Source organism: Pagrus major, chromosome 2 (assembly GCF_040436345.1).
Source record: "Pagrus major chromosome 2, Pma_NU_1.0".
NCBI lineage: Eukaryota > Metazoa > Chordata > Actinopteri > Spariformes > Sparidae > Pagrus > Pagrus major.
This window is the reverse complement of record NC_133216.1, coordinates 16,851,907-16,878,851: the sequence shown is the minus strand read 5'-3', so window position 1 is coordinate 16,878,851 and position 26,945 is coordinate 16,851,907. Positions and strand designations below refer to the sequence as shown.

The 26,945-nt window shown below is 43.1% G+C and overlaps 1 protein-coding gene across 1 annotated transcript in view; it reads left to right on the top strand.

Annotated features, from left to right (window-relative positions):
- The window catches only part of kmt2a (lysine (K)-specific methyltransferase 2A), a 44,045-nt gene that overhangs the window by 1,190 nt on the left and 15,910 nt on the right, over positions 1–26,945 (top strand). The window contains exons 2-18 of the mRNA XM_073481369.1: positions 10,953–11,025; positions 11,128–14,516; positions 15,105–15,282; positions 16,600–16,828; positions 16,961–17,655; positions 17,738–17,811; positions 17,916–18,152; positions 18,253–18,399; positions 19,563–19,661; positions 19,973–20,093; positions 20,277–20,390; positions 21,403–21,587; positions 21,766–21,942; positions 23,265–23,375; positions 23,619–23,692; positions 26,531–26,745; positions 26,828–26,922. Of these exons, the coding sequence (XP_073337470.1) occupies positions 10,953–11,025; positions 11,128–14,516; positions 15,105–15,282; positions 16,600–16,828; positions 16,961–17,655; positions 17,738–17,811; positions 17,916–18,152; positions 18,253–18,399; positions 19,563–19,661; positions 19,973–20,093; positions 20,277–20,390; positions 21,403–21,587; positions 21,766–21,942; positions 23,265–23,375; positions 23,619–23,692; positions 26,531–26,745; positions 26,828–26,922 (6,213 nt within the window). The remainder of the gene's footprint in view (positions 1–10,952; positions 11,026–11,127; positions 14,517–15,104; positions 15,283–16,599; positions 16,829–16,960; positions 17,656–17,737; positions 17,812–17,915; positions 18,153–18,252; positions 18,400–19,562; positions 19,662–19,972; positions 20,094–20,276; positions 20,391–21,402; positions 21,588–21,765; positions 21,943–23,264; positions 23,376–23,618; positions 23,693–26,530; positions 26,746–26,827; positions 26,923–26,945) is intronic.

Sequence of the window (26,945 nt, the reverse complement as noted above, 5' to 3'; positions counted from 1 at the left end):
TACAACCCGCGGGCTGGCTGTTTGCAGCGAGGTGCCAACCATCCAGCCAGCCAGCCAGGCTTGGCTAACATAGCTGATTGGTTAGCTCGCAGGCTAGCTGTCTACATCTCACAGCTAAAACTACACCATTACTCTCCCGGCGTAAGCGATGCAAAGTTGCAGGTTTACTCCGGAGGTGGCTGTGTTTACCTCCGGCCAGCATACTGCTACGTAGCGGGTTAAAGCATCGTAGCTAAAGTTGGCGTAACTCATCCACAAAACTAAATCATTTCCATTGCTGGTTAGGTGTTAGGCTAGGGCAGCTACCATGCTACGCACTACGCCACGCTAGCCATCGGGGCTATTGCTGATGCATAGGAAAATGGGAGGTGGACATGTTTTCCCCTTCTCTACACAGCCAGTACGTAGCTAGTACCAAAATAATATCGGGTTTATAAGGCTCGGAGGTGACGTCTGATACACAGACACGCACTCAAAAGCACTCCCGTCAGCGTTGGAGCGGTAATAACAGTATATCGACAGGGTTTTGGTGTCTGAATTGGCCTCGTTTTTTTTTTTTTTTTATCCCAGAAGCGAGACTTGCTAGTGACAGTGCGCATGCAGGGCTGGCTACAATAACAACGAGCCCCTTCTTGACGGACCGTGTGATGTGGGGGTGTGTTCGCCTTAGCGAACTACCATCTTCCTTCTTCATGATGAGCAGCATGCGTTCATTGCAGTGGGAGTACACTGTGTGGGGATGTTTACCACCAGCTCCAGTGCTCCCAGTCCAAGCACAGAGGGGGGACAGCTTATTTGGTTGAAGCACAGCTGCATTTGCATGTTTTGTAGTTGTACATTTAGCCATGTTTTTTTTTTTTTTCTTGTTTTTTTTTTTTTTTAATATCTGAACTTGAAATACACTTGGCTTTGCAGTCATGTTTTGTAGATTATAAAATCTCATGTTATGATGTAGCATTATGACTTTGTAATATATTGGAAAATATTTGATTACATTATGAAGAAACATATATGGAGTCCCTCTGACGCTTCACTCCTCAAGACTGACAATAATTGCGAGTATATATTGAGAGTTTATTTTGGATGTGTGTAAACTGGACCATAAATCCCTATGGAATTTGAATTATATAGAAAGTGCACACACAGCATGGTTGTTTTATTGATTTTTAAGTACATTTGTACTCTCAATCAATGCTTTATGATATTCTGGAGAAGCATGCATTTTATTTGAAAGATCAGTTTTGTGTGCAAATGGATTTTTAAGCTTTGGATTCCCCCCCACCCCCGCTTTGAAAGACCGAAAAAATGGATGAGAGTATTACAATATTTGGGACAAACTGGACCATAAACTTCCAGTGCAACTTGAATCATGTGAAGATTGTGGACGCAGAGTCTTTTACATACTTTTGTGCTTTACATCACAGTTTTATGATATTTTGGACAAACATTGACCTACAATATCAGTTTTGTGTGAAAATGGATTTTTGAGCTTTTTGAATCCCTCCCACCTTTCCTTTTGAAAGACCAAACAATGGATGAGAGTATTACAATTTTGTTGTACAATTTTTGTTTTATGTGTGGAGACAGACAGTCATATGAAGATTGTGGACACAGCATCTCTTACATACTTTCTGTGCTTTACATCACAGCTTTATGATATTCTGGAGAAACATGAACTTTATATGAAACATCATCCTTAGAGGCGAGTAGCTTTTTAAGTAGTCCCGCCTTTCCCTTACTCCAGTAAATGAGAGTATGCCAGTGTCTGGGATGTGTGGAGACAGATTGGACCATTTAATCCCCATGGAACCTGAATCCTATGGATGCTGCGGACACAGCATGGTGATTTCATTGAGAAGCAGCGTAGTGCCTGTCTGGCCAGCCCAGGGCAGGATTGTTCAGGCTCAGTGCAGCCTGCTGAGCTCACAGGGCGACCCTGAACAGAGCGCCAGCCGGACACTTGGCTACCCCTCCTTCCTCCATCCAGGCAGAAAGACCCAAATCCACTTCAGACACACACAACCGCGTCTGAGAGGCAGAGCAACTTTTCTTCTGACAGCTGCCACTTTGGAATGGATTACTAAGCCTATTGGGGTGGCTCAAAAGGGTGCTTGTTGGCTGTTGCTGTCCAAATGAAGGCATTTGTTAGCTTTTGTGCGTGTGCGGGGAATTCATTTTCCTGATCCAGCCCAATTGCCGTTGCTTGTTTTTGTGCCGTGTCCAGTCCATGTTGACTTCTTATTTTGTTTCATCTTATCAGCCCCACTGCCACATCCTCAACCCCAACCTGACTGCCCACCTAACCAGACTTTGCATAATTTTCCCTTTTTGTTCTTAGCCCATTATATATGGCCTTCTGCTGCATCCATTCCGCTCACATATTATTAGCAATGTTTAATCATTCATACAAAAGTGCAGCTGAATAGATGTATCAACCCAAATGTCTCTTTGCCTCACTGGTTTGAGAGAAATAGTGTGTTTGAGCGTAAGGGCTTCAGTCCAGCAGGTGTTTGGCCTATTTAAATGGAAGACCCCCCCATCCTCTCCCCCTCTACCCGCTTACCCATCCCCGAGACAGCGTGTGGATTGGAGCAGGAAGCTTTGTGTCTGCTTTTATTCCAGCTCTCACAAAGTGGGGGCGGCTGAAAGAGCACATGCAGGGATATCAAAGGGTGCAGGGCGACCCCCCTCCTCCCAACGGGACAACGCTGGGAGGAGAATTAGTCACAGACCCTCCCATCCATGGCTTTATTCTGCTACAGCAGAATGCTTTCGGAGTTGCCTGACTGGGAGAAAGGCGGCAATTGTGTCGTCTTTCGTACTCTTTGTGTGTGTGTGTGTGTGTGTGTGTGTGTGTGTGTGTGTGTGTGTGTGTGGGTGTGTGTGTGTGTGTGTACGATGGTAGGGGTAGGGGTGTCCCTCAGACTTTATGTCCCTTATTGCACTCAGGAGTGGGCGTGTCTTCTTTGTCTTTATTTTGATTAGAACTTCAATTCACGCTGCCTGCTTGGGTGGGTAGGAGGGGGTGTGTGCGTGTCTGTGTGTGTGAGAGCAGGAGAGACTCCAGGCGCACGTGCCAATCAGTCTGTTTGTCTTTGTCCACTGACTGTCTTCGTCTCCTTACGTGCGAGGTGTAGGAAGAGGAGGCATCTCGCTCTAGAGAGTGTTTGTTTTGGTTTGTGTGCTGTCGAGCAAATGTGAAACAGTTGCACTCCGAGTTGGGACACTTGAAAAAACAAATGTCCACCTTTTGCTTGGGGCTGACAGAGGTCACAAAGCAGTACCACTGTGTAATTCACTTTTGTGGAGGAAACAAGATGTGCTAAGCGGTGACTAAGACAGGACCTTTAACTTAAACGTCCTTTTGGTATGACTCATGTTCGCTGTTTTGTACACTTAATAGTATTTCTTGGAGCAATTCTTAGGATTCCTCTATGGCTATTAATGGGATGTGTCATCAGAGGGGACATATAGGAGCATGATCTCATCACCAATTTACATTCCAGGAAGGGATGAGGCATTGTGTCTGTACAGTAAATCCAAGAGGAAAGCTTCCTGGAATGTGTCAAGAATGTGCTGTTTTCAGGCTAGAAGGGAGGAACGGCTTCTTAAGAGGTGTTCTCGAGCATCAAACTGACTGTCGGGGTCCTAACCTGAAAACTTCCACATCTATTTGACATCCCTCCCCCCAGCTTGAGTCACATTCCTGTCCTCCTCGTTACTTGTACTGAAGTTTTCCTGTCTTAAAGTGGGTAAACATTTATAAACTTTCTTTTTGTACACTATGACGTCAGATGGGATCACATGTGTTGCATCTATTACCATGTCTCCCTGACTCTAATACTTGTATTGGTGCTTGTGATGTTGATCTATCTATTAAGATTATGTGAGTTAAAGGTGCTGTGTGCACGATATGGCCATAAACCGAACGTTCTCAACAGAATATGAAGAAATAACAGTTTTGACGTTATCCCAAAGATGTTTATGTATCGTGTTGCAGAGATATCTGTTAAAGCTAACATGCTAACCAGATCTTCCTGTCTCATAATACCACTTTGTACCTCAAAGTCCGATCGTCTGGTATACAGGCAGATGTATGCAAGAGGCGTGTTCGCTACATTTCACAAGCTCTGTTAGCATTTTTAGTCTAACTAAACAATATAAACTCAAGAAAATACCAAGAAATTAAATAGTCTCTCACCTATTTTCCTTATTAAACAGAAAAATGCAATCAAACACTCTCATGTTTCTCTCTTTTACCACATTCAGACAAGCTTAATTGCCTTGTTATTTCATTGTAAATACACTTTATTAAAATTCCACAGAAAAACAATATAAAACTCACTAAAACTGTCTTGGTTTGTCTTTCCATTGTTCCAACAATCACTAACTCTGGTTCGGTTGAAATAGATCCTTAATCACAGAGTAAGTGTGCAAATATTCCAGCTGCTTTTCCACGCTGGTGATTAGCTTCCTCTCGTAAATCGCCTCCATACCGAATCTCCTGTCATCAAACTGGGGATTCAGTCTGTGTTCAGCCACTGGGATGCTGCCGAGCCCGGTTCTACTGCCGGCATTGAAAACACCAGCACTCCCCCATTGCTCCAACCCAGTCAGCTGATAGGGCAATTAGCTGCACGGCTAACTGAGCTAACTAGCTAACGGCAGTTGCAGCCAAAGATAGCTACAGCTAAGAGTGTAGTGAGCAGCAGTGGCGGTTACTCTGGGGGATATGCTGAGTATCCAATACAGCTCAAAACATTTGTCACATTACTTCATGTCTTTTATGTCTGTCTATAAGTATTGTTTGTGTTTTCTATTAACTTTTTTTTAAATCTATTAAAAGAAGTTTAAATTTGCAGTGATATAAACATATCACTGCAAATTTAAACTAGTTATCAAATCAATGACAGAAATATTATTGGACAATTAAATGGTATGAGTCGATGTAGTTCACTGTATTATAATTCATTAATGTGATACCACTTGCTGCACACAGTTGGTGATATGTTAGCGACTTCAGTTTAACGTTTAATCTGTGAGAAACATGACCTTGTAGGTGTTTCTAAGTCTGAGTACAACATAATAAATACATTAGTAACATAAGTAAAAAAACAAGCAACGGTGACTGTTGAGTTTGCTGTTAATGATTGCATAAGTTGTGGTCAATCTTTTCGATAAGATCTTGTTGGCAGTGGTTGTTTTGCTTGCTGCAAAATATGGTAACCGTTTTTTTCACTTGATAAGATCATACAGTGTTTGTGCATTTAAACCCTTTACTTATTTATTTATTTACCCCTTTTATTATTTGAAAAGGTTACTGCGTGTTTCAAAGGGAAATTATTGTGAAACCAGTGTTTAACTACAACAAGTGTTGAAAATGCCATGTCGAGAAACCATAATATAATAGATCCAAGCATTAAAAACTAGGCATTTCTTACTCGCAACTCAAGCATACTTACGTTTAGGGCAATATTAGGGTTGGGTGATGAATCAAATAGTATTTTCAGTTAAAATTTTCGTTTCAAACAATTATGATGACAAGATGATTGAGATGAAAACAGTTTTTATGCTCCTTTCATTTTGTAATGAAGCTGTTGTTTTGTCTTCTGATATAAATCCAGCGTACCCCATTCCTGAACAGGGTTGCGCTTTCACTCCTTCCTGAAAGCCAATACTTACTTTAGTTGAACATGCTGCAGTCAAGTGAGCTGTCGTTTCTGAAAACCTGATCAAGGCAGCTACCAAATGGATTTGGTTGCACCTCTATCATTGCTGTGACTGTACTGGTGCTTGGAGTGGCCAAAAAAGTCAAAAGAGTTATATGTATCTTTTATCATATTTTGTTTACCATCTAAAACGGGCATTATAATACACAACATATATAACATAAGTCTTTAGATTTATTATATATTATATTATTCTTATTTTTTGTTATTACAATAAATGGATTTTTTAATTGTTTTTCTGTTAAGTTATACACAAAGCTGATGGAAAGTTTTATTCACTGTTAAAAAGAGTTTTACTTGAAAAAGTTCAGTAACTGCATGATGTTTCAGAAGTCTATAAGTAATCATGTTAAATAATCATGTTCTCAATCTAGATATAAAATAATCATGAATATGATTTTTGCTGTAATTGAGTAGCCCTTGGTAAGAGTAAGCCCTTGCTTGTTAATAAAGGTTAAATTCTATAAAATATCAGCTGCAGTATCTTCAACTTTGAGGCCTGTTGTGAACCAAGATCAGGCCTTTTTAGGCCGTCCACTTCCAAGCTAACTTACAATTACTTTTCACTGTGCAGTGTGAGCAGCCTGCTACTTCCGTAGTGTTGCCAGTGAATGTAAATAGATATTGCAAATTAGTTAAGATCATTTTTAGGGGACATGGTCGACTGATCTCTGTAATTCTTTTTGTGTGTGTGTGTTTGTGAACTTCTCTCTTTTTCTGCTTCTGTTAATCAGTCTATTTTTACTCCTCTGATTCCACCAAGTTATGGGCCTTTTGTGATGCATTACAGCTCTTATGAGCACCTGCGGGCTAGAGCTGTGTGCTCGAGTCTCACTAATGAAGACCAACATAGGTAGTTAAGATGAATCTTAATCAATCTTAGTCTGGGACTCCATGATTGAGTAATTAATTCAAGATGAAAATGTGTTTCAGAAAGCCACTTGTTAATCAATCGATAACTTTTATAGATTAAAGCCTGCTTCATGCCCTGCCTTGGTCCCTTACCAGCAGGCCATTGTCTATAACCAGTTTGATTTCTCTTAAATGTTGTTTAAAGGCAGTAAAAGTCCCAGTTGCTTTCTCAGTGTGCAAAAGCGTTGTCAAAATGATACAGATACGTATACCTCAAACCAAATTCACATCCGTCTCATAACTTTCAGGGACGGTCCCTTCACCTCTTGAAAATGACAATGTCACTTCCACGATGAATCAGATTGGTTTCCTCTTCTCTGTCTTTTAGTGTTTTATATCAACTCATTTATGTATTGATCAGTGAGATGAGATGTGACAGACCAGTGGGAAGTAAACTTGCTCAGGTTTTCGCTACAAGAGTGACAGAGAAATCCAGCAAAGATGAAGAAGGCTGTTCAAAAACATTTGTGTACGCTCCTCAGCTGAAGAGATGAAGTAGAAAGGAGAAAAAAACAACTGGGGTCTTAGGTCAGGCACGGTAGTACATGAACCTCACCGTGCTAGTTTACCACAGTGTTTGTTTACTTCTTGAAGTTAACCTCCCTGTGCCTGCCCTGCTACTGAGCTCATGGCAAGCCTTGTGTTTCACACGCTAGTGCTCTGTGCTCGGCAGCAAGTGGGCGGGAAGCGAGTGAGCGCGCAATGAGTGAGTGACTGAATATGTGTTCGGGAGCATGGCAGAGAACATGCATAAGGGGGAGGAAAGGGGGAGCCTTGTTGTGTGTGGGAGGCCTGTTTAGATTGGGATTTGGCAAGCTTCTGCATGAGCATGTTGAAACCCCAAACCCCTTTCATCCTCACTGCTCCCAAGAGACGACTGCGCTCCCTCTGTTGTTGACGGTGCATGTGGTCAAGATGCTGCTTCCTCGTCTCTGTTTCCTCTCCTCTTCACCCTCCTCCCACAGCCCTCCTCCTTTCCCTACTCTTGTTTTCTTGCTTGCCTCGCCTGTGCTCCCCTCCCCCGTATATTCCATCCTACGTTCTGCTTGTTTACATCGTGCTGTGCGGTTCATGCGAAGGGTGTGTTTTTTTTCCCCCCTTTAAACCTGCGTGCATGTGTGGCTGAGAGAATCAGAGGTACATGATGTGCGCATGTATGAGGGTGTGTGCTCGTGTGCATGAACCTGTGCAGGCGACTCTCTGCACTTGCTTCTAGAAAAGCGTGCCGTGATGTCATTGACTGCTACTCGCACTCTCACAGCGAGTCAGAGCTGCCCGTTGGTACTCCGCCCCCCTCGGCTCTGCAGCAACACCAATCAAGAGCAGCAGCTTGCTCAGAGAGGAGAGGATGCTGGTTTAACTGTGAGGAGAGAGAAGTGTGAGGAGTGTGAGGAGGAGAGGAGAGGAGGATGCTCAGACTAGCATTGCCTGCCAGGATAAATGGCAGTACTGACTGTCTGTTATTGTTGTTTGTTTATATGTAGAACAGATGAAAGAGACAGTTTTGTTGCACACATTAGTGGTTATTATATTTTTTAATCAGATTCCTCCACAGTGTGTGCTAGCTATCACTCATTGACATTGTGATGTGTGTCAGTGTTAGCTGGTGCAAATCAGTTTGCATTTAGTCTTCTTACGCACACACTTGGATCGCAGCTGCTCTACAAACTGGGCCAACGAGGCCTCAACTGCATCCCCACACGCTGCTATAAATAAACATGATGAAATGACATACTCACCTCCACTCTTAAACACACACACTGATTGGAAGAAGTAGTGGCACACAGAGAATATTGAAGATGTTAATCATCCTCTAGTGATTTCTCTGTTGTGCATCTCAGGGCTTAACTGAGGCATGAGAGGAAGGATTGTACAGTCTGTACACATTACATTTACATCATTACTTCAACCACCACTATTAGAATTAATTTGGTGAGTCAATAAGTGACATATCGAGTGCAACTTATGATATATTCACTTATTTGTATTTATGAAAGACAGCATGTAGTTTTTAATCTGCCAAGTTAAATTCTCAAATGTTGTTTCACACATCATAAGAGCCAGTGCCTGACCAGTGTGTGATGCATATTTGTTGGTGTTTCTTCAATATATTTTAAAGCACATGTGCAGGAGGAAAACTTTGAAGAGTGGGACTCAGACTGTCAAAATGTGAGGGTCACTTTTGTCAAAATTGGAGTATCCCCAAGTTCCCTGGGGAAGTCACTGGGGAGGTTACTGGGGAAACAATTTTAGGGGTGATTTTTCCTGTGCACGGCGTTACTAGCATACCAAATATATCATGTTTACTGACACACCGGCATAACTTGCTTTAGAAGCGTTGGCTAAGTTGACTAACCCATAACGATAGGATCAGTTAGTATTTTTGCACTTCCGGTTCCCTTGTCTTATGAGTCAATGAGTTTTTTGAATGGGTTTTCAGTTAAATGCCTGAAATACAGTCTGTGGTTAACACAGGCTTAAGAAAATACAAAATTAAATGTCCCATAGTTGAATTATAAAGTGCTAACCTGCCTTAAATACGGTGGTTGCTAACAAGTGGCTAAATGACAAGTTGTCAGGGGCATTAAACGTCATCACGTCGAACAGAGACTCATCTACTCACTAGTCCGTCTTTATAGGTGGACCTCAGTTGCAATCTATTCTAACTCTAACTTTAACACTGTCGATTGATCAATTTATAGAAAACGTGTATAGTAACTATGTAGTAAGATGCTTGGTGATACTGACATTTAAGTCATGCAACCGCAATATAGTCTGTTTATAGCCTAGCATTAACTTTTTACTTCTAACAATTTGGTGTTCATCTGTGAAGATTATCCTGCTAACAAAATGTGGAAGTATAAGCTATAAGCAAGTATAAGTATAATCCCATTGGCTTTTTGCTGAGAGAAACAGGGCCATGCTAACTTCCGGGTTAGCCTACAAAAATACGTCATCCCTACGCCTTACGGGTGATACTTCCTGTGCTCGTTATGAGCGCAAGTACCAAATATCATATTTACTGACTAACTGCGGCACTTTCAAGGCTTTAGAAGTATTAGCTAAGTGTGCTAACCTATAATAATAGTTTGAGTAGCATTCACTAGATAAACTTGCTAACCCAGATGAATGAATGATATGCTGTACCAAACACTTAAAGAAAGAGGACTAGCTGTAACAATGGAAAATGCTATTACTGGTTAATTGACGAGACACGTTGGAAGTCGCGCCCATAATTCGCGCAAAGCATCATGGGGGCTCGGACCAAGGTGCATAAAATCTTGCCAACTATGTTATGAATGAATTGGATGAAGTTTGGTATAGACTTTCGCACTCTCTAGAGGATGACTCATAATTTAGAGCTAACAGGCCAAACAATCTGAAACTAATGAGCAACATCAGCCTTCGCTTTCCAGGAAAGAAAACACAACATTAGCATGCCAACATGGAACGCATTAGCATTTCATTCTAACACTGTAAATGTCACCACATTTTCATGCTGACAAGTTAATATGCAAATGCTAGATGTTCTACTTAAATAGATAATGTTAGCAAACATGTTAAATGCAGAACATCAGTGTGTTGACATCCTATAGAGGATGTGTTAACATGTTAGCATGCTAGATCAGAATTCAGCTTAAAGCACAGCAGAGTATGAGTACTTCTGAGGCTGTCAAAGTAAATGAGACTGATGAACGTTCATCTAAGATACTCTGAAATGAAAACTCTACATAAGATGAACCCTTTCATTTAGTAAACTTAACAGTTTATACCTCACTAGTTGAAAGGACGATAGCTGGTCAGGGGTGCTCAAATGTTTACAGAATTGCAGCCCTCTTCATCTTTTGTGTCTGTTTGCTCTGGCTGTCTTTGTAGCTGCCCATGTATGACCAACCACCTTAGCATGTATCCTTAGGGAGCAGGAAGGCTGCGCAATGTGTTAGTCACCCAGGAAGATTTGGTTGTTTGCAATTCAAACTGACTGTTGTGGTTTGACCCATCTCCAACTGCAGCCATGTCATCCCAAAAACCTGAGAAATATGAGAGCACCAGAGTAAGCCAGCAGGCGAAAGTGAGATTGAGGACATCATTATAATGTCCAAGCCTTCGTCTTCATCTGAGTCTGACTTTTGAAATGACTCAAGCATTACACATCTAGGCCAACTGACAATTACGTACCACGATGGATGCTGTGTATTTTAGCTGTTAACCAGCCATTGCTTCTTCCCTGTATTTTAGCATTACAGTTGTAATGTAATGTTCAACTGCATGGTCACAAAAAATTGATTCGTTTTCGTTTTCGTTTTGTAGGAAGAAGCGTTTGGAGGATTTGGAACGGTTGCTGAGCAGAAAAGAATACAGAGCCCTTCAGCAGCGTCTTCAGGTAAACTGTTGTCTTGAGAATGCCTATACCTGTAAAGGTCTATATGTAATGCTAACATGCTAACTTAATGTCGTCTGTTTTGTGCTCTCTTTTTGTCAGCAGGCCCACCCATACAGGAGAAGAAACCCAGAGGCCGTCCCCCACGAGCCCTGACTGCCCAGAAAGCTGCTGCAAGTCTACCTTCCCCCTCCTCCCATCCCTCCCCCACACAGGCGAAACCTGAGGGCCCTGATAGGCCGGCTGAGAAGGTGAAAAGGCTGCCAGGGAGGCCACCTGGCACCGGGGAAAAGAGAAGAGGTCGACCCCCATCTTCAAGTAGCAAGAAAGCTTGGAGTACAGGAAGCCATGCAGCAGGGGAGGACAGTAGGCAGACCGAGTCTGAGCTGGGCATGGACACAGAGGAGGACAAGGACAGAAAGGGCGCCAAGAGGACGCCACTGGGCTCTGCTCAGCCACATGACACTGAGGCAAAGCTTCCCAAAGGTGGGCGGGGTGAATCCAAAGTTACCAACCTGAAGAGGCTGCGAGCGACGAAACTCGCCCCTCTCAAGTCAAGGCTCAAGACTTTGCCTGGTGTACCCCGACGCAGACGTGGGCGACCGCCCTCAGCTGAGCGTCTCAAAGCTGAGGCGGCCGCTGCTGCTGCTGCTGCCGCTGCTGCTGCTGCACAGCTGTCTACCTCCATTGAATGTGGGGAAGGGAAACACAAGGCCTTTCGAGCCAGAGGGGGGGATAGAGGCACAGAACCACACACTCCTCAGCAGCCATTGCTGAGGAATGTGGATGGTGCTGAGGACCAAGACTCTTCCAATCCACCTGCCTCCCCATCTCCCTCCAAGTCAGGCAAGACAGTAGGCCTCAGAAAAAGCCCTCGCCATAGAAAGCCTGTCAGAATTGTCCCCTCATGTAAACGCACTGATGCAACTATCGCCAAACAGCTGCTGCAGCGTGCTAAGAAAGGAGCGCAGAAGCGACTGGAGAAAGAAGCTGTAGCCATCGGGGGTACTGGGACAGGAGCCATTGAAGCTGGGATCAGGAAGACCCAACTGAAGAACATCAGGCAGTTCATCATGCCGGTGGTCAGCACCGTCTCCCTTCGCATTATCAAAACCCCCAAGCGCTTCATTGAAGACGAGGGCAGCTTTGTAACCCCGCCACCCCATATGAAGATGGCACGGTTAGAAACCACCCCCTCTTCAGTCTCCACATCTGCCCAGCCCACCTCCACAACCTCCTCCTCCCCCTCTCCTGCAATGGTCTCCTCTACTCTTTCTGTTTCTAGCACTGGCACCACCACTGCTCCCATTGACACCCTCCCACCTCCTCCCCCTCCTGCCCCTACCCCCAGTGTCCCATCAACAGCTGCCAGTCTGCTCAACAACAACAGCAACAATGCCGCCAACGGGCGGTTTAGCAGCAGCGCGGCATCTTGTGGCTCAAGTGCTCTGTCGCAGCACTCCTCCCAGCTCTCCTCTGCAGAGTCTTCCAGGTCTAGCAGCCCTAGCTTGGATGACTCATCATGCGACTCCCAGGCTTCTGAGGCCACGCAGGCTTTGTCAGAGCCTGAGGATCACTCTCCGTCCTCGCAGGGAGAGAGGGAGGCCAACCTGTTACACAGCTCGCGGCCTCCGTCTCCTCCCTCAGAGCCAGAGCCAGAGCAGGTGTTGACAGAGAGGAGTCGACGAGGCCGGAGAGGACAGGGGGTCGGCAGGGGAAGTCAGAGCCAGAGGGTGAGAGAGACTCTAACCACTGGGGCTAAAAAGCCTATCATCAGCCCACCAACAGGAGTGCTGATGTCCTCCTCTGCACTTGTAAATTCCCAGCAAGCTTCATCCACAGCCTCCTCCTCTTCTTCACCTCCTCCTCCCCCTCTCCTCACCCCTCCACAGCCTCAGTCAGCCTCCTCCAATACAGCTGCTATCAGTGAACACCACCCACAGTCACCCTGGATGTCTCACCCCATCCCTCCTTTCCTGCCTGGACCGTCAGTGCTGTCCAGCTTGTCAGACAAACGAAGCCGCTCAATTCTGAGAGAGCCCACCTTCCGCTGGACGTCCCTGTCGCACCCTGAACATCAGTACTTTTCCTCAGCTAAATATGCCAAGGAGGGCCTCATCCGCAAGCCTATATTTGACAACTTCCGTCCTCCCCCTCTCACAGCTGAAGACGTGGGGCTGTTGCCCCAAGGAGGAGCAGGGGGAGCCGCTCCAGTTGCGTTCCCTGCACAGGGCAGTGGAGCGGGAACAGGGACTCGTCTTTTTGCCCCTCTTCACCCACACAGCCACCATCAACATCCATCTTCATCCCGCTTTGATGCACCACACCAGAAGCGCAGCCCGTTGCTTCGTGCTCCGCGCTTTACACCCAGTGAGGCCCACTCTCGGATATTTGAGTCTGTTACCCTGCAGTCATCTTCTGGAAGCAGCCCCGGCTCTCTTTCGCCGCACCAGACGTCGTCTAGCTCCAGCAGAAGCTCTCGGCGCAGGAGACGACTGGTCTCAGGACCACCACGTGGCCATCCAAGGTCTCCTTCCCACTCAATGACCAGACGCAGCAGCCAAATAGGAGGCCAAATGTCCGTTGGGAAAGGCTCTTCTGACATGTCTGTGTTGGCAGGCTCTGTCTCCAGCAGTAACCCCAGCTCTTTGCCAGGGGTTTCTGCAAATCCACTAGCCACTAGTGCCTTAACTCCTGCTTCTTTCAGCACCTTCTCTACCGTATCCCTGGGTCTGGCCTCACAAGGGGCACCTGATAGCAGGAGAGGAGCTGCTGGAAACCCACCTCCTTTGTCAACTACATCATCCTCTTCTTCCCCTCTTTTCCCTCTCTTTCCTTCCAGTGCCCAGGACACAGGGCGAGGAGCTGGAAAGGGAGGTAAAGAAAAAAGCTCGTCAGGTCCCTTGGAGCCATCTCCAAAGGAAAAAGAAAGGGATTCTGAGAAAAACCGAGAGAAAGAGAAGGAGAATAAGAGGGAAGGGAGGAAGGATTTGGAGAAAAGAAGTAAGGTTTCTACACCAGATGGCTCCCCCAATGCACCTTCCAGTCTGTTTACTGTGGATGGGAGGGACTCAGAAGAAGCTATTTTATCTCTTGCTCCAAAAAAGGCTCCAGGGAGAAAAAAATCTACGTCAGTTGACATAGTTTCTGACACTGCTTCCTCAGAGGTGCGTGGGCCCCATTCCACTGTTCCCATGTCCATTGCTAAAGGGCGTCTATCTAAGAAAGGCAGACCCTCTGAGAAAGGAGCAGAGATCGAGGATGGGGAAAAGGAGAAAGAGAAACAAAGTGCTCCCAGCCAGCAGACAGCAAGCCTTCCAGGGCAGCCAGGCAGACAACAGCTACCTGTCTCCTCTGTTGAATTACGGTTGGCACAAGCAGAGAAACAGCCTGTGACCGACAAGCGGGTTGTTGGACTACTGAAGAAGGCCAAAGCCCAGCTCTTCGAGATCAAGAAGAGTAAGCTGAAGCCCGTGGACCAGACCAAGGTCCAGGTCAGTGTTTCCTTTCATGTTATTGTGATTCCGCAATAAAAAAACCTTCTGTTATTCTCATCATATAGCCACAAGCTAGTGACTTTAACATTATGCGATGAATATTTGCTATAAATAGAAATCTGTGTTTGTACTCAACATGAAACTTGATAATAGGAAAGTCCCACAGAGGGTGTTGCTCAAGGGGAATTCTGTTAGCTTCATACATTATGCAGAACGCAGCAGTGACTGTGCTTTTGAAAGTATTGTAACAGAATATATTCCCCTGTTCCTCTACTTTTAATTTAAAGATGTGATTATTACAGTCATTGCACATTTTCAAGAAAAACTCCCTGTCCCAGTTGAGCTCATCAAGCCTTGAGGATTGACAGCACCCCTCCTTCCTCCTCTGTCACCTAATCATCCTCGTCATTATCGACAGATAGAAGAGTTTTATTTTGTTTTGTAAAGCATTCAACAAATGAAATTAACCCTGTACAGACATTAGAATTTGCTAGTGTATGTCTGTCTGTGTATTTGTTATGATTATGAAACGTGCTCTTTAAATATCGACTTCACTTTTTGTGGTGATGTGTGCTTTTTGAGCAGGGTCAAGAGAGCGACTCGTCAGAGACCTCGGTCCGTGGTCCTCGCATCAAGCATGTGTGTCGTCGTGCAGCTGTGGCTCTTGGCCGTAATCGGGCAGTGTTCCCTGACGACATGCCCACACTTAGTGCCTTGCCCTGGGAGGAGAGAGAGAAGATCCTATCTTCCATGGGGAACGATGGTGAGGCACACTCCCAACCAACAACAACCCACCTCTCAGTTGACCTGCAAGTGGACTACAACCTGGCTGTTAACATTTATTGACTAGCCTATGTGGAGATGTTAATGTCATGAATAATAGTCCACAGCCTGAGCATTAAACTCCACATTATCAGGATTATCAGGCCACTTAACTCACATAACTTAAGACTTCCCTATTCTTAATAGCACCACTGCTCAGCATAAGTCTTACAGTAGGCATGTGTGTGTTTAGAGCGTCTCTATAAATCACTCTGATTGACTTCCAGAGCTTTCCTTGAGTGTTTTTTATTTATGACACAACATCTGTTTGAGTCCTGAAAAAGTTCTGCAGCATGCAGCGATGACAGACTAATCACAAGAGCAGAGAAATCCAGTCATCAATGAGAGCACAAGTACACAGTGAAGTGGTGATGGAAGGAGCAGAGTTTGGCTGCCCTGTTCCTGTTATTTTGGCTGCTTTCATGCCATGTTGTAACATGTGAATTCTTGTGAATCTGGAGGACCTGATGTTAGTGACATATCAATAGCTCTGTTATATGATTCCCACATTTGTCTGTTTGTTAAATCTAAGAAAATCTGTCTTTTAGACACACTCCCGATCTTACATAACATAATGTGTGATAGCGATACAATGAGGGATGCACATTACTGGATTTTTGTTGATATCTGATGCTGTTTTGCAATATATATGCGTTTTTTTCTTTTTTTACTTAATTGCAGAGAGCTTCGTGTCTCTCCTGTAGTGAAATAACATATTATTATGCTTATTCTTATTGTGGCAGATGCAGAAATACAATGGTTTTAAAAATGCACAGAACTGTACTGTGTCATAAAGCATCTTGTCATAACAGCAGAAAGTATGCTGATACTCATTTTAAAGCCTTTAGCGGCCAATACGACATGCTAATATAATGGTGCATCCCTTATTAAAATGCAAAATATATATTTTGTTTCTGTCCATTGAAAAACCCTTGTTTTTGACTCACTAAATTTGAGCTGTGCATTGTGCAACTGAGCGAGTGTGTTCAGGACAAGATTATGGAAAATAAAAGATAGAGCCAATGTCACTGTTTTAAAAATACAAAACAACCTTTATCCAATGTTAACATTTGTAAGATGATTGACTGAATCTGTTTTTTCTTAACAATATTGTAAATTTGAAATGCACAAGTTTGTTTCGCAATAATATGAAAAGCACTTACTTACCCTACTTTGTTGTGCTTCTCCCCGTTGAGTAACGTAAATTCTGTCCTACTATGCGTCAGCAATGATAACATCTGTCTATGTCCTCTTACAGATAAGTCATCGGTAGCAGGCTCAGAGGAGGCAGAGCCTCAGTCCCCCCCCATAAAGCCACGGGAGACGCGGCAAAAAGCAGTTCAAGAAGCTCCTCCCAAGAAGGGCCGTCGGTCTCGACGCTGTGGCCAATGCTCAGGCTGCCAAGTTCCAGAAGATTGTGGCGTGTGTACCAACTGTCTCGACAAGCCAAAATTTGGAGGACGGAACATTAAAAAGCAATGCTGCAAGTAAGTCTTAGCCGATTAGCTGTTTCATAATACATTATTGTAATTCTTAAGTAAGCCTTGAATAACACTTCATTTTTAACATTCATTTTGATTGGAAGTATGAAGAAACTACATTTTGTATTGTGTTCACAGGATGAGGAAGTGTCAGAACTTGCAGTGGATGCCCTCAAAGATGTTTCTTCAGAAGCAAGGCAAAGGCAAGAAAGACAAGAAAAAGAACAGGTTGTCTGAGAAGAAGGAGGGTCTCAATCCGGTAAAAGGGCCGATTTTAGAGTCGGGCCCGAAACCCTCTCCTGCACCACTGAAGGAGGAGCCTCCTCGCAAAAAGAGTGAAACTCCTCCGCTCAAGTTGGGAGAGGAGAAATTGAGACAGCAGCCATCGTCAAAGCAATCATCTCCAGCCCTCGCATCTTCCCCCGCCCCAGTCGAACCCCCTCAGGCCCCCGGCACAGTCACAGCCCAGACTCAGTCTCCAGCACTGACTCCAGACACCAAACAGCTCTCCGTCACGAGCAGTGTCACCAGTAAGAAGGGACACAAGCCACAGCAATCTGTACCAACATCCTCCTCCTCCTCATCCTCCTCCTCTTCCTCTTCATCTTCTTCTTCATCCTCGTCATCTTCCTCCCCGTCATCTTCAGCCCAGAATTCCCCCTCCCAGTCCACGCAATCTCATCAACCGTCACAACAGCAGCAACGGCCTCCAGCTAGTCAGGCACCGTCAAAAAAAGATGCTTCACCCAAGATTCCTCTGAGCGAGACCAAGAAGAAGACCCAGCAGCACTCATCACAGCAACAGCAGAATTCAACAACAATTTCAGATACAGGTAAGAAAAACATGGTCGCACTTTTGTGTATAAATGTCATCATGATATGTAATTTATACTTAACGCCATTCTTTTTTGACAGTCGAATCAAAACAGTTGAAGAAGCCACCATCTCGCGCTGTTCCTCCTTCTCCTAAACAGAGACCAAAAGACAAGGTAAGACGTCACTGAAACTTTTGATGCTTACTATATAAATAAGTTATAATTTCTGATATTCACCCTCCTCTGTCACTCTCCTCTTATCTGATGAACACGAGAAGCCGCTGACCGCTAAACCCCCCAGCAGCAGTACTTTAAACTGGCTAAGCACTCCCTCGACTAGGGGTCCGATGAAGCCCAGAGCCCCCTGCGACGGAGTGCATCGTATCAGAGTGGATTTCAAGAGGGACCATGATGTCGAGAAGGTGTGGGAGGCTGGCGGCCTCAGCCTGCTCACCTCCGTGCCTGTCACACCCAGGGTGCTCTGCTTCTTATGTGCAAGCAGTGGAAATGTCGAGGTAAAGAAACGGTCGTTGTCTTGGAGACCTTCCTTGTACTTTTCTCTTTTATTCAAACGGTCTCAACTTGTTTTTGTGTTCCGTCTCTCTCTGTCTACAGTTTGTCTTCTGCCAGGTATGCTGTGAACCATTCCATCTCTTTTGCCTGGGGGAATCAGAGCGCCCTCTCCAGGAGCAGTTTGAGAACTGGTGTTGTCGAAGATGCAGATTCTGCCAAGCCTGTGGCCGCCAGCATCAGAAAACTAAAGTAAGCCATTCAGTACAGTTCTGTTCATTTTAAAGCTGCGCACAAAAGAAGCTTAGTGCAGAGTGACAGTGTGTAAAGGCTGGAGAATCTTCCCTAGAAAGAAGCTTGCTACCCTTGCCAGCAGACAGAACTTAATCAGCTTCTTGGAGTCCTGCCATGATTTTAATATTTAAATCAAGGCCTGTGTGAAATGTGCATGGTGTGAGCCTTGTATGGTTGTCACTGTAGAATTATGTATAAACATTTTTGATCTGCGCATGTTGGATTGTTTGGTCCTGGTCGTATATGTTAATGAGTTTTATAGATCTGGTGGTTATCGGTGATTAAAAACAGGCCACAGATTATGTGAATAAAAAAAAAAAAAAAAAAAAAAAAAAGGATTTCTTGCAACTAGAAAGAAATTGCTTTTATTCTTGACCAAAGAACCGCCTCAAGCAGCAGCAGGTTTCTGGCACTGTCTTATTCCACAACAGAGCATGGCCTTGAGAGCCTGAAATCTCAGCTCCTAACTGAGGCAACTAGAATTTCAAACCGCTGCTGATACATCATATCTAACACAATCTGTCACAATCAATTCCTACGAAAAGGAACCCTGTGAAGTGTATATGTCAACGAACAAAGTTTATTATTTAGTCAGTATTGCTCATCAAACATTTTCATACATGTAACTGCATCTTTGAGGTCAAGCGAAAATGTATGCAAAGACCATTTCTTTCCCCTCAAACATTTGCAAGCCATCTTCTCCTTTTTCTGTTTTCCTTTACACATTACCGCCATCTGTAGTTCAGTGGAATAGTGTGAAACAGAAACGTGTGTCACATCCCGTGCATGCAGATGAGTAAACAACAAACAAAAACGGAGACCAGTGTTTAAAAAATACTGCTCCATAGTGCTACTAATGGTAGAAGACTCCACAGTAAACCTTTAATGCACCTTCAACATGAACAGTGACTGTGGTTACGTGCACAAAATATTCAGTTTTTCCACTGAATACTTGTTTTATGACCTGAACTTCCACTTCAGGTCAAAACAAGGTGACATACAGTATTTGTATCTAATTTGCTTTGAACAAAACCGTGTTGTTTGTTGGGCATTAAAAACGTAATGTACCCTCATTTGATTTTTAAATGATCTAACCTCACTTTTGGCCTCTGTCTCTGTAGCAGCAGCTGCTAGAGTGCGATAAGTGCCGTAACAGCTATCACCCGGAGTGCCTGGGTCCCAACCACCCCAACAGACCCACCAAGAAGAAGAGAGTCTGGGTACGGATGCACACTACTCTTCCTTTAGACTCCTCTCCATCGTCTCACCTTGATATAACTGTAACAGTTCCACCAGTTCCCGACCAAACTTTTAACATTACGCTCACACATTTTTTTTCTCCTCCCTCCTCTTCTGTTCACACATTTGTCCTGCTTCTCACGATTGTGCTACTTACATTCATGCGACCTCTCGCAGGCAGCGTCTATGAAAACATTTTACTCACTTTCACACCATTCCTACTTTTAACACAACTGCTCGCAAGTTTCTGTCACGTAGTCACCAACTTGTTTTGTGTGTTCTGTCTTTTCAGATTTGCACCAAGTGTGTGCGCTGTAAGAGTTGTGGAGCCACTAAACCTGGGAAGTCCTGGGATGCCCAGTGGTCACATGACTTCTCCATGTGTCATGACTGTGCCAAACTATTTGCTAAAGGTAAGTGTCAAGTATATGTACAGATTTACATTGTGCAAGACTGTGTTGTAAAATGAAAAATAAACAACCTCAGTGGTTCCTAAAAGACTTGAGTAACTTGAGCAAGGACAACATTTTATTCCTAGCGATATTTTACTGAGTGCTCTCAGCTCACTGAACCTGTTACCATCTCTTCTCTCTCAGGAAACTTCTGCCCACTTTGTGATAAGTGCTATGATGATGACGACTATGACAGCAAGATGATGGAGTGTGGCCGTTGCAACCACTGGGTTCACGCCAAGTGTGAGAATCTGACAGGTCAGTAGGCCCCCAAATAAGCCAGGTAGAGGGTCATATTAAAACAGTTTAAGTATTTGCAGTAACTCCTTTCGAAATCTTTTAGTGAGGTGACTTGTACTGCTCAAACAGGAAGAAAACAATTCCCACTAGGGCTGGGCAATATATATGATATAATAATCATTATATGAGACTATATATATTGCATATATAGATATGACATGCGTGTTATCCTTTCCGGGTTTTAAAGGCTGCATTACAGTAAAGATTAATCTTCCGAGCTTATCAGACTGTGCAACTTGTTCTAATACTTGCTTTTATCCACTTAGCTATTATATCCACATAACTGATGATTATTGATTAAAAAAAGTCTTACTGTGTTAATATTTTGTGAAAATACCAATAGTCAATATTGCAATATTGTCACAATATCAACGTTGAGGTAATTTGTCAAAGATATCCTGATATTTGACTTTGTTTCCCAGTTCTAACATTCATTCAGAATATCAAGCTATATATATATATATATATATATATATATATATATATATATATATATATATATATATATATATATATATATATATATATATATATATATAAAAATATATAAAAATATCCCAAATAAGTATCCCCAAATTATCTTAAGACCACATTGTCCAGCCCGTGTTTGATTACTAAATGGCACAACAGGGATGGGGTTCTCCAGGAGCAGAAACAGCGGGAGTGGATATACTGTTTTTTTAATCCAACAGCATCTCAGATTTTTTGATATTGAATGACCTCAAATATAATTTAAAATACAGAGCAAAACAAAACAAACACAATATTACTGTATTTTCTTCACAAGTAGAACACTACAGTATTTAGTGTTTAGCAGCACTTGTTGTGTTCCCCTCGTCAGTTGTCAGTGTCTGTGCGGCTGACTGACAGGCTCGTCCTATGAGTGCTGTCATGTTGATGAGAGGCTGAAAGACGATAAACTTTAATAATGGGAGCAATAATGACCTGTCATCTCTCGCCTGTCATCCAGATGAAATGTACGAGCTGCTATCAAAGCTGCCGGAGAGCGTCGCCTACACGTGTACTAAATGTACCGAACGCCATCCGGCTGAGTGGAGGACGGCGCTGGAGAGGGAGCTTCAGGGCTGCGTTCGTCACGTCCTCACTGCACTGCTCAACTCACGCACATCCTCGCACCTGTTACGCTACAGACAGGTTGGTTACACATACCACTGCCTCTTCTTTTGTGTGATTATTTGCCATATTGTAGAAATATAGGTGAAACATCATTACCTTCATGGTTTGAAATTCTGATATTATATGGTGTACCTTACTTTATCATGGTGCTGCACGCATAAATACAAACCACAACTGAACTCTGGTTTTGGAGCAGGCGGTGAAGCCTCCAGAGCTGAATCCTGAGACAGAGGAGAGTCTTCCATCCCGTCGCTCCCCGGAGGGCCCAGATCCTCCAGTCCTGACAGAAGTCACCCCCACAGCTCCCAGTGACTCCCCTCCAGACCTGGAGTCTGTTGAGAAAAAGATGGATCAAGGCCGCTACAATTCAGTGGTAAATATGTTGTCTTTTGAACTTTCAAGAGACCACATGAGAAGTGTGTTGTTCGCTATACTGTATTCAGAAGCAGTTGATGTGTGTTTATATTTACTGTACAAAGGTGGGAGGGATCAATGAAAGCTAACCATTAGGGTTAGGTTTAAAAAGATTTTTTTTTCAATTCAAATCGATCTTCATTTGAATGATTCAATATTGATTTATAAAATACAGAGATTGATCTTTTAATATATGCCTTGGGTCCGAAAATTAACAACGCCATGCACCAAATGATTTTCTGTTTGGCGAGTTAGTCTCTGAAGGCCGTCTGCCACACTGGCAGCTAGATGTGTGTATCAAAACAGTCAGATGACTAAAAACTATGCTGAACGCTTCTACCACATTTTGGTGTCATTTACAGACGCACTGCTGTCCTCTGATGTCTGTCTGTGTCAGAGTTTCCCACACGGCACCTTATGGTGCATTCAAGTGCACCTTGTAAACTCAGAAATCTATATTTGAACGCCAACAAGGTTGTTTAAAATGGCAAAGTTTCTATGTTTTCTCATTTTCCTTTGTTGAAATACATATATCTGTCATTACTTTCTTTTTCTTTCACTACTGCATTTTTAATAATTACATACTGAACAGAAAATAGTTGGCACATCTATTTCATGACCAAGAGTTGCAAGCAAACTCGTGCAAACTCTCTTACTTGCAAAAATACATTTATATCCTATTAACATAACAATAACAATATCCTATTAATTCCTCAGATTTAACCACAAATCTCTGAAACTATTTAATTTAGTTCTTAATGTAAACATTAATATTTGTATTAATGAACAGGGTTAGAAGTTTCCATGTACAATTTACAGCATTAGTTTGACCCAGAATCTCTTTCATATCCAAGCAAAATTAGTATTATAACTGAAATATCCCTACCCAAATCAACATTGGATGGAATCAGCTCAGATGGGGGACTTGACTGTGGATCAGAATCCAGTGATTTGGGAAGTTAGTGGCCATAACCAGCTCTGCTAACCACTAGTAAACATTTTCTAAACATGACAAACTGTGTTTGCCAAATGATTTGATGCAAAGTCTGAATAGTGCGGGTTGATTCAGATGCCATCACAATATCATAGCTCGAAAGCATTTATTATCGATTTCAATATTGTGTGTTTCCTCGTCTTGACTGTGGTCACGTCTGAGCTGTACAATTTATAAATCAGCATCGACAGCTTCTGTAATGACCTTTCCACCGATATTCATCAACACTTCACTGTTGTGACAATTACTCTCTGCGTGTGTGCGTCTCTTCATCATTTCTCTGCCAGCTGGAGTTCAGTGATGACATTGTGCGAATCATTCAGACGGCCATCAACGGTGATGGTGGCCAGCCTGAGAGCAGGAAAGCCAACAGCATGGTCAAGTCTTTTTTCATTCGGGTAAGATGCTCAGATCGGCAACAAAATTACAGTACATATTCTTTTCAGACACAGATTTTTCCACATGCCCATAAACATATTTATTTAATCTTCCAATTGGGATTCCCCTGTGGCGGGCATAGGTTAAGTGTCTTGATCAAGGTAACATCAAGCTAGAGCCCCTCGTTCTTGCCCCAAATGCAGGTCTGTGCAAGTGCTCTTAAAGGCTGATGTGCAAACTTCATTGAATGCTTTCTCTTTCAGCAAATGGACCGAATCTTCCCGTGGTTCAAAGTGAAAGAGTCCAGGTTCTGGGAAAGGCAAAACGTCTCTGCCAAGTGAGTGTCTATCTCGCCGTAATCAATACAAGCAGTTGTACCTATTACATAGTGTTCAGTGTCCAAAATCCAAATGTTCTGAGTTACTCATTACAGTTACGTAAGACATAATTCATCTTCACCAGCTGGTTCTAGATCACTTTAACAGCGTTATGATGTAATTATTTGAAAATGTTCTTTGAAAATTAACTAGATTTATGTGCTTACTGTGGCAATTGTGTTGTTATTTAAAGATTTGAAAGAACATCTGGTGAAAGTACTGGACAAGAAGTTAAAATGAAAACTCACACTAATGTGAATAAAGTCTGAAAGTCAATACTTATTCATAGCCCCCCGAGCAGGCAGAGCTCTCAGACTTAATAATTGTGAAGTGTGTGATGTGCAGATATTTTCTAAACTTGTAGTGTAAGTTTGTAATTACAGAGAAGAAAATTCGATATGTAATACTCCTGTAATGTGAGCTCAGAGAAGAAACTGCAGTTTTCAAGAAGTTCGGGTCTGTAATTATTGAAATGAGGAGTAAGTTGTGGTCACTCTGGGACAGGCTGTGCCATCATCTGAGGGAACCAGAAAGCAGTGAACTAATATTTATAAAATGTCTGGGCTGACTGTACTAACAACCTCTGAGTGAAATTGGTGCAAATAACAGGCAAAGGGCAACATCAGGGTTTCATATTACTGTCACTTTATTGTTTGGGAATCACAACATTTTCTTAACACTGAAAGAAGCCCTTTTAACAACTTAAGACATTTGTGACTGAGCGGAGTAGATCAATGAAGTGGTTTTCTTTCACCAGGGACAATGACTGTGATTAAATGTCCCAGTCAAGATTTAAAGCTGCAGTAATGACATTGATTCCACAGTTTATCTGATTTAATGAGCCCACTGGACAGTTTAGTGGTGAATGTACTGCAAGTGGATAATAGATGATAGGAAGCCCATGCACTCTATATAATATCAGTGATTGATGTGATTATTAAGATTAACTTTACTGTATATATTTGTGTGTTATCTTTACTGACTAGAGAATACAATGAAATCAACTCCTCTTAGCTTTTCTCTGCGTGTGAGCAGCTACCTGAAACTTATGGAGAACAGCGGTTATTGATTAGAACACATGCCTTTACATCAGTGATTAATAATGTAATGATTAAGTTGAATTATTGATGCTGTTTCCAAAGAAGGAACAGCTCAAACCTCATACACATTTTTCTGAATGTTTCACTTCACATAAATGAATGGCTTGGTTTTACTGCTTATTCACACTCTCACTGATTCTCTCACTCCGCTCTCCCTCTTATATTTAGCTCTCAGCTTTCCCAGACCATTTATTCAGCCTCTCCTCCAGACGTTGTGGGAGGCAAACCGTAACAGTGTCACATTTCACTTAAAGGCTCTTTCATGCATATTTGTGGTCTAATTGTGGTTTACTTGTCAGTTTCGCCTATTGCGCTATGTATCAGTGCTCCAGTCCAGGAAACCAATGATCCATCCAGTGGATCCTGTGGATCCATCATTTCTTTGATGCCTGTTTAATGCCTGTGCTGGAATATTAAGTATGACGCTTCACATCACACCAGTTACACAGCCTGGCTTGACTTGGCAAAACTTAACTTGGCAAAGCTCCTTGGATGTGATTATTTATTACTGGTGTCATTTCTCATTTACGACCCAGAGGAATTTTTCTTCGGAAAAAAACCTGAGAAGCTCATAGTAGAGAATATAATCTGTGTGATCGTGTTGAGGGATTAAAGGTGCAGTGTGCAGGATTTAGAGGCAGAAATGGAATATAATACTCTCTCAGTTATGTTTTTCATTTGCGTATAGTCACCTGATAGTAGGAATCGTTGTGTTTTTGCTACCTCAGAATGAGCCTTTTGTATCTACAGAGGGAGCGGGTCCTCTTCTCCACCATGTTTCTACAGTGGCCTGAAAAGGACAAACCAAACACTGGCTCTAGAGAGTGCCTTTCGCGTTTTTCACGTTTTCAGCAGCCACTGTAGGGAGAGTCCCACCGATGTATCGGTTGGCTGATATTGGCCTATCACGGATATATCGGTATCGGTATATTTTTTCAGATATGAAACTTTATTTTTTTATAGATAATAATGCAGGAAAAGATGCTTGGGGTGATTTAACATTACTAAATTCCAGTGAAGTTTACTGTTTCAGAAGTGTTCCATAACTAGATTTTAAGTAAGATAAGATCATTTTAAAAAATGTGTGTGTACTGGCGGATGTCAGAATTTTTTATTCTTCCCTATAACCGTTTGGCATTGGCCCCTCAAAAAATCGAGTATTGGCTGGCCTCCAATTTAAGGGGAGGTTGAGACGAGGGGTGCTCAGTTGGTTTCATTCTGCTACCTGGCAACTACAGTCTGCAGCAGTTAGCGGTTAATCCTGGTGATATGCTGGCCAATGTTTGTTTTGAGGATGCATTTGACAGGTGGCCACTTCTTACATATCGCACTTTTTAAAAGGTAAAATTTCTTTCAACATTGTTTCTTCACCTCGTTGAGATATATAATCAGTTTTATTTGGGGAAATCCCAGCTCTATGGCACTGAAGCTGTCTTGGAGGAGCATAACACCATGACAGGTGTTCTGATGTAAAAACAATCCCCACCACACACATGAAAACCTGAATAGAGTCTTTTTCATGTCCTTGTAAAACCACATAATAACTTTTTTATTTTGAAGTTCTTTTTAGTTTTGCTCCATTGTTCACACTGAGGCTTTTACAATCAAAAAATCAGAGCTTCTCATTTTACCCAATCATTGTTACTACTAATAGGATGTTAGTTAAAAGTGATGTCTCTGTATGTCGTTGTTCTCCAGCAGTGGGCTCCTCCCGAATGCCGTGCTGCCTCCATCCCTGGACCACAACTACGCCCAGTGGCAGGAGAGACAGGAGCTTTCCCGCGCTGAACACCCCCACCTCATGAAGAAGATCATCCCAGCTCCCCGGCCCAAGACCCCCGGTGAACCAGATACTCCAGCCTCCCCTCCTCCTCTCCCTCCATCTCTGCCCCCACCACCACCACTGCTACCTGGTGAGGGAACTGCAAATATATCCACAAGTACTTTATATTTTTGCACATCTTGCCACTTTATTTGATGATGTCTTCGTTTCAGATCGTGAAGACAGCCCAGAGCTCCCTCCTCCGCCAGGCGTTAGTGATAACAGGCAATGTGTTCTGTGTCTGAAGTATGGAGACGAGAACACTAATGTGAGTCAGAAATCTGCTTGGAC